Genomic DNA, 15098 nt, shown 5'->3' on the forward strand with positions numbered 1-15098 from the left:
CCGGCAGAAATGCATACTTCAACGTAAGTGCAGATGCTAGCAAAGCCTGCAGGTTGTTCTGTCCCATTTGACCACACATGGTGGCTCTGCAGTGTCCTCAGTACTTCGCAAATGTCAGTCGTGGTCAGAACGGTGTTCTGAGTGGTTGTGAGTGAATCAGGTCGCAGCGAAGAGAATTGCAATGTCGGCAAATTGTTTGTTGTCGTTTGGTTGATGCTTCCGTAACAAAGGCAGCTGAAGCTTGAATGTTTCAAGAGGCACTGTATCGAAGATTTGTACCGCGTACAGGGAAAGCCGAAAAAGTGTGTGTTGAGTGATCTCGAGAGACGGTTTTTGGAGAGGATTGTGACGAAAAATAAGAGGACAGTTGCAAAAGTTGCTGCGAAAGTGAATGTCGCATACGCGAAGCCTCTCAGCGCCAAAACGTCACAAATGGAGATCTGTAACATGGTAATTTCAGGGCGAGCTCGAAATGCAAAACTGCAAGTCGGAAATGCAAAACTAAAAGTGAGCCGCGCGGGGTAGCCGCGTGGACTAGGGCGCCTTGTCACGGTTCGCGCGGCTGCCCTCGTCGGAGGTTCGAGTCACCCCTTGGCCATGGGTGTGCGTGTTGTCCTTAGCGTAAGTTAGTTTTAGTTACATTAAGTAGTGTGTTAGCTCAGGAAACGATGACCTCAGCCGTATGGTCCCATAAGGCCTTACCACAAATTTCCAGTTTTTTTCAGTCAGAGATGCAAATGACCAGAACAGAAAAAAGTGGTGACCACGATATTAAACCTGCAGTTTGGGGTAATGGAAGAATTTTAGTTGGTCGGATGAGACTTAACTTCACGCTGTTTCAGACTTCTGGCCAAGTTTACGTCCGAAGGGCGAAACTTGGCGGTGGTTGGGCGATGATTTCGGCAGCCATGTCGTGGTGTACCATGAGCCCCAAAGGTGCCCTGGAAGTTCGCATTACTGTCAAGGACTATGCGACGATTTTGGCTGTTCAGGTCCATCCCATGGTGCCGTGTTTGTTCTCCAGTGCTGATGCTGCTTTCCCATATGTCGGGGCCCTGTTCACACAGCTCGCATCATCCAGGGTGACTTGTTGGTTCTTCCCTGGAGACTGCAGTCAACAGCTCTCAACATTATTGTGCATTTATGGTGTAGTTTGGAGAGGAGGATGGGTGGTCGCTGCCCGCATCATCGCTACCTGAACTTGCCAATGTTTTGCATCAATAGTGGTCTGAGGTTTACTTGAAAACCTCGCAAGACCTGTATTTATCCATTTAGAGACTACTGGAAGCCGTTTCGAATGCCACAGGCTTTCCTACATCGTATTAGGCGTGGTGATGTGTTGTGTTTTTCGTGTTTCACTATTTGTTCCCACTCCCTGTATAGGCCAAAAGAGTAGACCAACTGAAGTACGATATGGTTAGCTCAGACAATCATTCGGTTTTGGGTTGCATAACCTTCAAATTACCATATTGTAACGTTCTTTAAATAATTAACCTCTTGACTACGTTGAATGAATGCCTGAACTGAGGATGCATACAAAACTCGAGTTATCGTATAGCGTGTTGTAACTGCAAAAGGTGTACTTACTCAGTGTTATAGTTAGCAAACACTTTATACGAATTGATTGGGCAATGCAACTCCCAAAACTAATAAAGAAATACAGTCACTGAAAAATACATTCAGCTCCTTAGGCATAGAATCCTCTGGCCCTGTTCAAAACTGATAACTTTGGTCCCTGTGCACATAACAAGTAAATTAAATTGTCCTATCTCTAAAGCAGCAACAGTGGAACGCGATACATTCATGTCTCCCATTAAAATATATATATATATATATATATATATATATATATATATATATATATATATATATATATATATATATATATACTAGCTACAGGTTCAGCGGTGTGCAATTCTGGGCATAATACTTTGAAATGTACATGAAATTATTTTGGATGATAAATGAAAACATTTAAGAAAAATCCAACGTCTTTGAAAACCGTATGACCTAGACAGGGAGGTGGTACTGATTTTGGTGAATTATTAAGTCTGACTTGTTACTGAAGCTGTATTTCAAGTTAAGTTTGGCTCTTCAAAATGTCTGACAATTGAAATTACATTACTCAGAAAAATGCACCCTTTTTACTAATTGATTCACAAACAATGAGATTTGTACAGCAATAATAATCTGACCCTAGTAAAAAAGCAATGGCTCTAATGGCTCTGAGCGCTATGGGACTTAACATCTCAGGTCATCAGTCCCCTAGAACTTAGAACTACTTAAACCTAACTAACCTAAGGACATCACACACATCCATGCTCGAGGCAGGATTAGAGCCTGCGACCGTAGCGGTCCCGCGGTTCCAGACTGACGCGCCTAGAACTGCTCGGCCACACCCGCCGGCCTAAACATAAATACATCAAATTTCAAATACCTGAAACTTCCTGGCAGAGTAAGACGGTGTGCCAGACCGAGACTCGAGACCTTTGCCTTTCGCGGGCAAGTACTCTACCAACTGAGCACAGTTGGTAGAACACTTGCCCGCAAAAGGGAAAGGTCCCGAGTTCGAGTCTCGGTCCGGCACACAGTCTTACTCTGCCAGGAAGTTTCATATCAGCGCACACTCCGCTGCAGAATGAAAATCTCATTCTACAAATACCTGTGTTAGCAAATCTTAGACACATTACAAATGGGAAATATCTAACTAGCCTTTACGTCAAATCAGTTTCCGTACATTGTGCGTTTACTCAAGAATTACAAATTATGAACAACTCATCTACACTAATGTGCTGGCAAAACGAGGGTCATAAATATTTAACGTCTTTACCTTGCTTGCGTGAAGACTTCTGCTTCCAGATTCGTATCTGAAACAATGCATATACTCGTACTTCCTACATTAAAATCTAACACTTGGTGGCTTCACAGAGCACACTACAAAAACTGCCTACTCCATCCTCTTTCGCTCACAGACAGCTACCCACTACTGGTGCGCCAAGCGCTATCTTACTGCAACACTACAAATAGACTAGAAGCAGTATCTTCAGTTCTGCTGTCCTGCACAGTCGGCGGTCAGCTTCTTAAATCCTATCACAGACATATATCGTTCATAATATAATGATTTCATTTTAGTTTGCCTTAGTATTATTAACATATTCGGGTGCCACATACAAGTGTACCCCAGTAGACTCCTTTCAATATATCTTTGGAAAAAGCAGTATTTGAACAACTAGGAACTCTTGCTTGTGTGGTGTGAATACGTTGTTTAGTCTTAAGTTCTCTGATGGTGGTCTAGAAAGCCGAAAGCCAGCTCACAAAGAAATGCGGAGCAGATATTATTGTCAAACTCCAACAGTGTGTGTCTCAGTGTTTAATATGTCTATGTTGCTACAAGTACTAGCGAAATATTCCATAAATATCATTTCCCTATACATAGTCTGCTTGTGGCCTATTTTGGAATGAGACAGTCAGTAGGAAAAGGTGCTTTGTTTAGCACATCATAATAAGAGATGACCATTTCTCTGTGTGCGAAACGAGGCGCCACTGCAGTGAGCTGGCTGTGTGCCTGTACAGGTGTTCTCATAGGTGTGAGCCGAATGTGTGCCTATGCATGTGTTTTCCAAGGTGTGAGCCCACTGTGTGCTTGTGCAGGTGTTCTCCAAGGTGTGAGCCCACTGTGTACCCTTGCAGGTGTTCTCCAAAGTGTGAGCCTACTGTGTGCCTGTGCAGGTGTTCTCCAAGGTGGGAGCCCACTGTGTGCCCTTGCAGGTGTTCTCCAAGGTGTGAGCCAGCTGTGTGCCTGTGCAGGTGTTCTCCAAGGTGTGAGCCCACTGTGTGCCTGTGCAGGTGTTCTCCAAGGTGTGAGTTCACTGTGTACCCTTGCAGGTGTTCTCCAAAGTGTGAGCCCACTGTGTGCCTGTGCAGGTGTTCTCCAAGGTGGGAGCCCACTGTGTGCCCTTGCAGGTGTTCTCCAAGGTGTGAGCCAGCTGTGTGACTGTGCAGGTGTTCTCCAAGGTGTGAGCCCACTGTGTGCCTGTGCAGGTGTTCTCCAAGGTGTGAGCCCACTGTGTACCCTTGCAGGTGTTCTCCAAAGTGTGAGCCTACTGTGTGCCTGTGCAGGTGTTCTCCAAGGTGGGAGCCCACTGTGTGCCCTTGCAGGTGTTCTCCAAGGTGTGAGCCAGCTGTGTGACTGTGCAGGTGTTCTCCAAGGTGTGAGCCCACTGTGTGCCTGTGCAGGTGTTCTCCAAGGTGTGAGCCCACAGTGTGCCTGTGCAGGTGTTCTCCAAGGTGTGAGCCAGCTGTGTGGCTGTGTGCAGGTGTTCTCCGAGGTGTCGGTGTACCTGAGCCTGGACGGGCGGCACTACCAGGCAGCGCTGACGCGGCGCGTCGCCCCCCCGCCCGGCGAGCCGGCCGTCAACGTCAGCATCTCGCTGCAGCAGCGCGTGGCGCGCTTCCTGCGGCTGCACCTGCGCTTCGCCGACCAATGGATGCTGCTGAGCGAGGTCTCGCTGGACTCTGGTAAGTGCGCCCTGCTGCAGCCACTCAGGTGATACAGAGCAGTGCTGTGTGAACATGTGCCGGTATCCTGCAACTGCGGCAAACAGATCACACCCGTCTACGAGAAGGGTAGCAGGAGCGATCCCCGATATGACTGTCCGAGAGCTGTGACATCAGTCTGTTATAGGATCTTACAACGTAATGAGTCATCTCAAACAGAATAAACCCCTCCAGACCAACCAGCATTTATTCCCAAAATGTTACTCATTTGGGTTGCCACAGGTTCTGGAAATCAGGGAATATTCAGGGAATTTCAAAACGTCAGGAAAATCCGGGATATTTCAGGGAAATTTGAAAAAAAGCAATGGAAAATTCTCGTTTTTGGGTCAGTACTTGTTTATTGAGGTGTCATGCATCGTCGCTGGCTGAGTGAGCTGAGTACGTGCTCTGCTTCCCTGCTACCTCATTCCTGCTCCTTCTCCCCTTCCTACGGATCCCCTCAGATTTCAGTCAGTGCTGCCACCACTTCTTGCCACTAGCCCAGCAGCTGCCGACATGAGAGGCAGGGAGGCGTGAGGAGTGGTTTGTTTGGAACTGAGTCTCAGAGACTGGAGACACAGCAGCCAGAGACATAGGTCATGTGTGCGTGAGGTGTGTCTGAGTGATTGTGTGGAAGTGTGTGTGCTCTCGTTTCCTGACAAAGACTATGGCTGAAAATTTAGTTGCGATGGTGTGATGTCTTCTCTCTACGTGCCTGTCTGTGGCTCAGCAATCATCTTTGAGTTGCTACCTATCTTCGTTATTATTGATTCACAGAGTATTTGAACAAGTTATCTGTTGCATGGATTGATCACCGTGGTCTCATTTCATCAACATGCTGTCCGTGGCTCGTGAATAGCTGGCCACAGGAGTGGATTTCCATGACGGGCCAAAACCGCAGGTCGTTTCTGCGGGTAGTCTGTGATGGATCGGGCCTGTAATGGATCGAAACCATTCAGTTCCTACTAATTTGCAGGCTCTGCTCGTCGGATGTAGTCTCACTGATCTTCCCCCAGGATGTGTCTGTTTGCGTGTGGCGTAATGCAGCGGATTTTCATAGTTTATCCTTGGACCCAGGACTGTGGTGCTCCTCAGCAAGCTAGAGGCCATGGGTGATGGAGTGCTGGAACTGCGACTGTCTCACCGCAAGTACGCGGTACAGTGTGGCGTTTCATAGACATTGTATTCGTTCTAGTACATTTTGGCACTTTAAAAGTAGTTTATATGGTATAGAGCATGGACGATAAGAAGAAGAAAATTATGGCGGTTTGTACGCTATGTGCTCATTTATTTCTCTAAAGAAAAATAACACTACACCTGTAAAATAATAGATAGAAACAGTGGGTAACAACCGCCAATAGCGAACATTGCTGAACCAACATTTTATTCGCAGTCATCTGCAGTGTTGGTTTACACCATTCTTTCACACCTTATACACTTCTTTCAAGAGGTCTACATTTTTCTGAGGTTTCTTCCGAAATCAGTGAAGGTATTTTAAATCCGTCTTGCGACTCGTAGCAAAAATCTATTTTTGTCACCAAAAGTGTTTCGTTTTATTGAAATAAAATAACATCAGTGGTCTTAATGAAACAGACATACCATTTGGCTTGCTTTCTCCATCTAAAAACGGTTCATTACCAAAGACGTTGATGTTTCTGCTTAAGATTTTTGATCACATCAGGAAACGCCATCTGCTTGCAAATTTTTAAAAATATTTCCTCGTTTGAACTTTTGTTTCTTGTACCGTAGCTGCAAAGACAGATTGTCAACTTACGTCTCAAGTTACCCTTGAGATCTCAAAATTTGGCAGGGAAAAATGCTAAGACATGTCTGGAAACCAGAAAAACATCAGGGAATTTCACTTGGGGAAAGTTTTGGAGACTCCGGTCTTGCTTTTCTCGCGTGACATCCTGAAAGCCACTGATCAGGCCCTTCAAGTACTTTCAGTATTTCTTGACTGCCGGAAAACATCTGACGCATTCCCACACCAAGCCTTATTCATGACAATACACTCTAAGAAAAAAAAATAGGAAACACACGACGAAGGTGTTACGCAAATTACTCAAAAATAGATGTTCACACAGATATCGAAGTAAAACGCAAAACTGTGAACTTTACCTGCCGATGGGTGAATTTGTGGCACTTGTAATCTCCTTCCCTCCCCCCCCCCCCCCCCTCCCCTCCTTCTTTTTCCCTCCGCTGTCCACATTAAACAAGGCCCAGTCCAGATAATTAATAAGCAAGGTCTTTTATAGAGGTTTGAGAGGAGCGAAGATTACAATAAACTTTCAAGTTTTCTTACGTACCTTGTCATGCTGAGATGGCTGCAGTTCTCCTTGTCTAGGGGCCTGATTCTTGAAGCTGAAAATCTAACATCAGGTCCTCAAGGTCGCTTTGAACTAAATAAATTGGAAGACTGTTGTTGCAGAAACGCCGGCCGGTGTGGCCGAGCGGTTCTAGGCGCTTCAGTCCGGAACCGCGTGACTGCTACGGTCGCAGGTTCGAATCCTGCCTCGGGCGTGGATGTGTGTGATGTCCTTAGGTTAGTTAGGTTTAAGTAGTTCTAAGTTCTAGGGGACTGATGACCTCAGATGTGAAGTCCCATAGTGCTCAGAGCCATTTGAACCATTTTTTGTTGCAGAATTTTTGTACGTAAATATATTTTCCACTGATTTTCTCACGTTCTAGTGTACCATACAGTAGATGTTTCGCATTAACAAAGCCGAAATTACATTGTTCGCACTTACTGCACAAAAATACGTCCTATCACATCAGAGACGAGCTTACGACTCTCACACTCTGCGAAAATAAAAATATTCCAAAGGGTCTACAATTTTTCTTAACAAATGAATCCTATACTGGTTATCGTTACATTATTAATTTCGATTATTGTTTCATAAATAAATCCAGAAATGAACACAATAAACATTACAGGATAGGGTAATTAATAATAGAAATTTTAAGTGTGGATATAATTCATGACTTCAAATGTTTCTAGAAAGATAATTTTAGGTTTACATTTGGTACTAGTACTTACGTATTTTATCATCGAAACTAAAATATTTTATAAAGCAATTCCTTTTCATAAATTTTAGCTTGAAATATAACACCCTGTGTATAAAATTATATGAAAGTTTTCAGAAAAGCAACTAAGATAATACTGGCGTGTCCAAAATTAGAAAAATAATACTGGTATCGATAACTACTGTTGAGCAAAAGTAATGCTAGAGGAGGATGTCCCGCTAAACGCTGCAGCGCAGTTTCACCGCACAGCTGACTAGGAACATGTCGATACCAAGGGCGTAAAGTCTTTGCGAATTTTATTCCGTGTACTCAGTTCGACAGTAACTAGGCCTCGCAGACAGGTTATTTATTTAGTGTATGTGGTTTTCAAGTTTCATGTTTAAATACATACAGACAGATAAAGATAAAATCAACATACACTCCTGGAAATTGAAATAAGAACACCGTGAATTCATTGTCCCAGGAAGGGGAAACTTTATTGACACATTCCTGGGGTCAGATACATCACATGATCACACTGACAGAACCACAGGCACATAGACACAGGCAACAGAGCATGCACAATGTCGGCACTAGTACAGTGTATATCCACCTTTCGCAGCAATGCAGGCTGCTATTCTCCCATGGAGACGATCGTAGAGATGCTGGATGTAGTCCTGTGGAACGGCTTGCCATGCCATTTCCACCTGGCGCCTCAGTTGGACCAGCGTTCGTGCTGGACGTGCAGACCGCGTGAGACGACGCTTCATCCAGTCCCAAACATGCTCAATGGGGGACAGATCCGGAGATCTTGCTGGCCATGGTAGTTGACTTACACCTTCTAGAGCACGTTGGGTGGCACGGGATACATGCGGACGTGCATTGTCCTGTTGGAACAGCAAGTTTCCTTGCCGGTCTAGGAACGGTAGAACGATGGGTTCGATGACGGTTTGGATGTACCGTGCACTATTCAGTGTCCCCTCGACGATCACCAGTGGTGTACGGCCAGTGTAGGAGATCGCTCCCCACACCATGATGCTGGGTGCTGTGTGCCTCGGTCGTATGCAGTCCTGATTGTGGCGCTCACCTGCACGGCGCCAAACACGCATAAGACCATCATTGGCACCAAGGCAGAAGCGACTCTCATCGATGAAGACGACACGTCTCCATTCGTCCCTCCATTCACGCCTGTCGCGACACCACTGGAGGCGGGCTGCACGATGTTGGGGCGTGAGCGGAAGACGGCCTAACGGTGTGCGGGACCGTAGCCCAGCTTCATGGAGACGGTTGCGAATGGTCCTCGCCGATACCCCAGGAGCAACAGTGTCCCTAATTTGCTGGGAAGTGGCGGTGCGGTCCTCTACGGCACTGCGTAGGATCCTACGGTCTTGGCGTGCATCCGTGCGTCGCTGCGGTCCGGTCCCAGGTCGACGGGCACGTGCACCTTCCGCCGACCACTGGCGACAACATCGATGTACTGTGGAGACCTCACGCCCCACGTGTTGAGCAATTCGGCGGTACGTCCACCCGGCCTCCCGCATACCCACTATACGCCCTCGCTCAAAGTCCGTCAACTGCACGTACGGTTCACGTCCACGCTGTCGCGGCATGCTACCAGTGTTAAAGACTGCGATGGAGCTCCGTATGCCACGGCAAACTGGCTGACACTGACGGCGGCGGTGCACAAATGCTGCGCAGCTAGCGCCATTCGACGGCCAACACCGCGGTTCCTGGTGCGTCCGCTGTGCCGTGCGTGTGATCATTGCTTGTACAGCCCTCTCGCAGTGTCCGGAGCAAGTATGGTGGGTCTGACACACCGGTGTCAATGTGTTCTTTTTTCCATTTCCAGGAGTGTACATTATAACACATAAATAATGTCTCGTCTTATGGACATTCAATTAAGGATAAAGTAGGCACACACAGGTTGTTACAATAAGGTATCTTGTCATAGGTAAGATAAAATTATCATATAGAAATTGTTGCTGTAAGGTCATTCAGCAATCACATATATGGAATCTATAGAGTCTCTTTAAAGTTCCATGTCTAGGTTTTCCATCCACTCGACGGCTGCAGGGTAGGCTGCACAGTATGTACATCAGCTCCCCATCTAGTATTGGCGAGCTTTTGAATAATATTATTTCTTGAACGTATCTTAGCAGCAGTATCTATTAGGTGTGGTTTGAATGTAAGCGATCTATCGAATTTAATACCAATATATTTGGGTTTGGGTTATGCTTTAACTTTCTACCAGCAAAGGTAACGTCAAGGGATCAGGTTGCCTGTTGGTTGTTTAAATGAAACACTGTAACTTCTGACTTTATTGGGTTAGGAATTAGTCTCCAAGATCTGAAATATTTACCCATTACTCCGAGGTCTTGGTTAAGGGAGTTTTCACACTGTTCAAAACTTTCATGTTGCACAGGCAGGGCCATGTCATCTGCATAACAGAACCGCCGTGCATTTGTTGTTGGTATGTCGCTTATGTACACATTGAAAAGCAATGGTGCCAATACAGAACCTTGTGGTAAGGCGTTGTTTGAAACAATAGTTCGACTCTTCTTTCCTTCTAGATGAACTTCAAGGGTTCTATTGCTGAGCATATCACTTAGTAATTTGTACAAGGTCTGGCATGGGATAATCTCAAGTATCTTGTTAAGAAGGCCAAGCCGCCACACAGTATCGTATGCAGCGGTTAAATCTACAAATGCAACAGCTGTTTTAAGTTTCCGTTCATAACCGTTATCGATATGTGTTGTTAAAGTCAGTACTTGGTTTCAACAGTTACGTTGTGGTCGAAAACCAGCCTGCTCGATGGGGATTCTTTCATTCAAAGTCGTCCCAATACGATTATACAAGAGTCTCTCCAAGGGTTTGAAGCAGGTGCTCAGGAGAGAGGTTGGTCTAAAGTGTTCAAGCTTGTCTGGTGTTTTCCCAGGTTTTAATATTGGCAATACTTTAGATCTTTTGAATATCTTAGGCACTCGGCCTTCTTCAAGGATGTTATTATAGAAGTTCACGAGCCAGTTGATAACATTTTTACCACTCTACTTAATAAATTCTGGGTATAACTCATCTGGCCCAACTGCCTTCCTAGTTTTGATGTTCCAGATAGCCCTTTTCAGTTCTTCCACTGTGAAAGGTGCTGCAGGATGTGATCTTTCAGTAGATTGTATCCACCCTGTTTTAATTAGTTTCTTTATGTTTCTGGCGGTTTCTTTGCCAAGAGGTGCCCTGGACATATTGGCTATACGGCCTGCAATTGCATTGGGAGTGATTTTTGCTCTTTCACAGGGATTGTATGCACCAGATCCTAGCTTCCTGAGTAGGACCCACGCTTTTCGACTGGACTTTCTAAAGTCTATATCTTCCACTTTTTTTTTCACTTTTCTCTTCGGGCGCTGTCAAGTGACTCGATAAGTTCCTCTGCCACTTCCCTGTCTTCCGATTCTTTGAACTCGTTATAGAGGCGTTCAGTTGTTTCATTCCAGGCAGGTGTATGTTCTTTCCTGAAACCGCGTGGTATAGTTTTCTTAGCTGATGCGATAAGAGCTTTACTAAATCGTTCATAGTTGTTAATGGTAGGCTTTATCCACTGTACAGTGGCATCGTCACGTTTTGCGTATGACTCCCAATCTGCCTTTTCAAAATCCCATCTTGGTTTTGGAGCAGATTTTATAAGAGGGACTTGTATTCCAATTTGGACAATGACAGGTCTATGCTGGCTGTGCGGGAAGTTATTTAACACTTTCCTGCTTGATGGGTAACCTTTACCCTTGTGGTCTCTACTAACAAAGTTGGGTTGAAACCGCGTTGCCATCTAGCTGACCAGAAGGTGTGTCTCTCTTTAGCATCATATATTAGTTGCAGGTCTTCATTATCTGCCCACTCAAGTAGGGTTTGACCATTATCATCGTTTTCACTATAGCCCCATAAACTGTGGTGGCTATTGAAATCGCCCATTAAGAGGGTAGGGTATTTTGTTTCAGGGAGTGCTTCTTTTGATCATTGGATGTTAGGAGGCTTATATACATTGACTATTGTAAGGTTACGTACTAGTGTTTCTATTAAAAATATGTTATCCGAAGAACTTATTTTTATTGGAGCTCAGTTATCAATGTCACATACGCACGTATGTAGAAGATCTATAGTTTTCATGGTGAATAGCTCCAGCAACGGTGAATCCACTTATGAGACCTCTTTTCATGAGATCTGCCTCTTGGTTTACATGTGTTTCTTGGACCAGTATGACATGTATATTGTTACCCCGTGCTAGTCTTGAGAGGATATCACATTTGGTCTTACTTATACCTTCTGTGTTAATTTGCAGTACTCGGACTGATGGGCCGAGGTCTCTTGTCATTGGGTTTTGAGGAGACCCATTCATTTTATTGTTTGCTTCCATTTGCACTCTCAGGCCGCGAGATGAGTTCACACTCATAGTGCAGCGCCACGATAGTAGTAGACTTTTAGCTACCTTTCCGCATTGCCCGGCGTGTACCACTTGGAGGCAGTCCACTTTTACACCCACAGACAGGTACATGAACAGTATACGCAGATGTCAGCATTTCAGAGAGGATGTATAGTTGGGATCAAAGAACCCGGCTGGAGTAATCGACGAACCGCTTGACATCTGTATAGGAGGGTCACCACTATTCGACGACGTTGGCAGGAGCGAGTGAAGGATGGCAGAACACAGCGTCAAGAGGGAAGCGAGAGGTCGCCAGAGAGGCACTCGGAGCACCGGGTTCATCACTGTAATCGATCCGACGTGCTGCTGGTGCTTCAGCGTCCACAAGTACCAGTAGCAGGAGGCTCGCAAAAGGGGCACTGACCTCACAGGGCCCTTTGTGCCGACTGTCATTGACCTTTGTACACCAGCAAGCCCGTCTGCAGTGGTATCGGCACATGAGGCCTGGAATCTCGTATACTGGAGTATAATTTTTTCAGTGATGAGTCCCGCTTCGAACTGAGCCCCGATGACCAACGAATGGAGGTGCGCCAGACAGTGCTGGGATACCAATCTGACTCTCGTCTGCCTTACGGCTCAGCAACCAGGGGTGATGGTCTGGGGTGACATTTCTTTTCAGAGCAGGTCTCCTTTCGTCGTCATCCTGTCAGCACAGCGATACGACCATGAATTTCTGCTCTCCGTTCTTTCCCTTCATTGCAAGCCATTCTGCACTTACCTTTCAGCAAAATAATTCCGACCCACATACAACGCATGTCTTCGTGCTTGCCCCAACCCCTGCACTGGCAAACAAGGTCACCAGATGTCTCTCCAATAGAGAACATTTGGAGCATTATGGGCAGCGCCCTCCAACCAGCTCGGGATTTTGACGATCTAACGCGACAGTTGGACAGAATTCGTTACGATATCTCTCAGGAGGATAATCATCAACTCTCTCAATGAATGCCAAGCCAAATAACTACTTGCATAAGAGCAAGAGTTGCACTTGAAGCTGTTTCTCTTGTATAAATCATCCAATATTGCTAAAACTTTCATCATTTTTTTGCCTGCACATGTACATCACCATCTACCGATTTCAGTCCCATTCGGCCATTTTATTTCTGTTGTACCTTTGTCTATTTTTATCTTAGAGTGTACAGTCACAGAGCCTAGGTTGTCTTTGTGATCCATCCTTTTTCTTCCAAGCCTGTGAATTGTGAAGAGAGCCAGTGCGTATAAAATTCCCCGGCCACATCACGAGCGCCGTCCAGGTTAAGCTTGCCGTGCGACGACCACCTTACAGCTTCCAAGTCACTGAGTAATATTTCGAATTATCATTCCTAGCAGACCACCACTCCCAGGCTCCGGGCTCTGCTTGCCGTGAAGCGATTTCTTGCGCCCCGCCTCTTCTACCGTTGGAATGATGTGTAACATCCTCTTCCGCCGTCTGACCCGTTGAGATCTTCTTTAATAGAGAGTGAAAATGGAAGACACCCAAGAGACACGCAGCCTAATATCGTCGGGGTCGAAAAACCAAGAGATGGTCAAGAAGGCAGATAGGAAAGAAAACAGAAGCTGACACAAGTAAGTGGAAGCAATATGAGACATCACTAAGGGCGTGTACGGTTTCCAGCCACATGCTTCCATAAGATGGCCCCCTAGGCGGATTACTCTCTCTGGTCTCTCACCAGCAAATCAGTCTGGAATGGAAGGCCCATCCAGGAGCGCCGCTACATCAGTGGATCACTGAGACACAGGAACCTCCTCACCAGAGGTTGAGGTGCTACTCTATTTAACTGCTTAGGATGCGACATAAGCTAGCACATCGACAAGGACGTGAAAATAATATTAACAAATATCAATCAATATATGGAATGATAAACGAAACATTCTAGAACAAAATACGGACGGAATTTTATAAAACAAGGCTACACTTGTTCTGCTATATGGAAGGGAGTCATGAATCAGTAAAAACGCGATAAAAGTAAACTAAGCAGAAATGACATATGTTAGCAAAACAAGAGGTATTACCAGAGAAGATCATATAAGAGATGACATAAGAGATGGAGGTATTATAAATGAACTAGATGTATATAATATTAATGAAAAGACTCAAGTAAATAAAACGTTATGCAAACATCACTTGGAGATAATTAGCGCAGAGGCGGCAGTGAAAATTGAAGACGGAACAGGCACAAGTGCCTGAACCTTGAACTTCAGAAGAAGTGTACTATCATATGGAACACCAAAGCGATATTTGTGACAGGACTGAGGATTTCTTGGTGGACAGTGTGCAGTATGTTATCATTCATGGAGAGCGATCAACAGTTGTAGAAGTAACTTCAGCCATGTTCTAGAAAAATGTGTTGGGGGCTTTGGTGTTCATGTTGTACATTAATGACTTGCCAGACAACATTAACACTGACCACAAACACTTGCAAGTGATTCAGTTTGTGGTGTTATAAAAAATTTAGTGTTGAAGATTTAATGAAATTTTGTGTGTAACTTGGCAACAGAATCAGAGATTGACTGTATTGTCTTACAGTAACAAGTCACTGTAATGATTATTTAACCTGATAAATATTTTTTAAATACCTGACATTCTTTGGACATAGAGCAGCAGATTAATTTATTTGAGATTGGTAGGGAGCAACATTATCGTTTCCGCGCGTTTTCATGACCGCGATGCAGTCACACCCGGATTGACACTACGTGACCAAAAGATTTACTGATTTTAAAAGAAAAACAGCACTACGCAATTAAAAAGGATTGATTCAGAAATGATAGAAAACCAGTAATGTTCCTCCTGCCTCAATGCTGCGTTCGGCCCATCTGCGTCATCGTAAGATCTGGAGATAAACTGATACAAAATGATTAACATTCAAGTAATGAGGAGATGGAGATGCTTACGGATAATTTGTCTAAATAAGCACACTTCATATATAACACACGTTTTTTAATGCTACGTACCTTTTTATAGTACAGTTACAATAGCTGGTGCGTACTAACAAAAGCAAATGCGCCTAACATGCAATACTTGATTAATCTCCTCTTGATGGTGCCTGATCGTAATTATTTACATACACATATATGTTCTCTGATTCAGAAGACA

At 44.9% G+C, this 15098-nt stretch overlaps 1 protein-coding gene across 1 annotated transcript in view; it reads left to right on the forward strand.

Annotated features, from left to right (window-relative positions):
• LOC124613859 overlaps window positions 1–15098 on the forward strand; it is a 348632-nt gene that overhangs the window by 218107 nt on the left and 115427 nt on the right. Inside the window, exon 10 of the mRNA XM_047142584.1 lies at window positions 3652–4518. Coding sequence (XP_046998540.1) covers window positions 3652–4518 — 867 coding nt within the window. The remainder of the gene's footprint in view (window positions 1–3651; window positions 4519–15098) is intronic.

This window comes from Schistocerca americana, chromosome 4 (genome assembly GCF_021461395.2).
Source record: "Schistocerca americana isolate TAMUIC-IGC-003095 chromosome 4, iqSchAmer2.1, whole genome shotgun sequence".
NCBI classification, from domain to species: domain Eukaryota; kingdom Metazoa; phylum Arthropoda; class Insecta; order Orthoptera; family Acrididae; genus Schistocerca; species Schistocerca americana.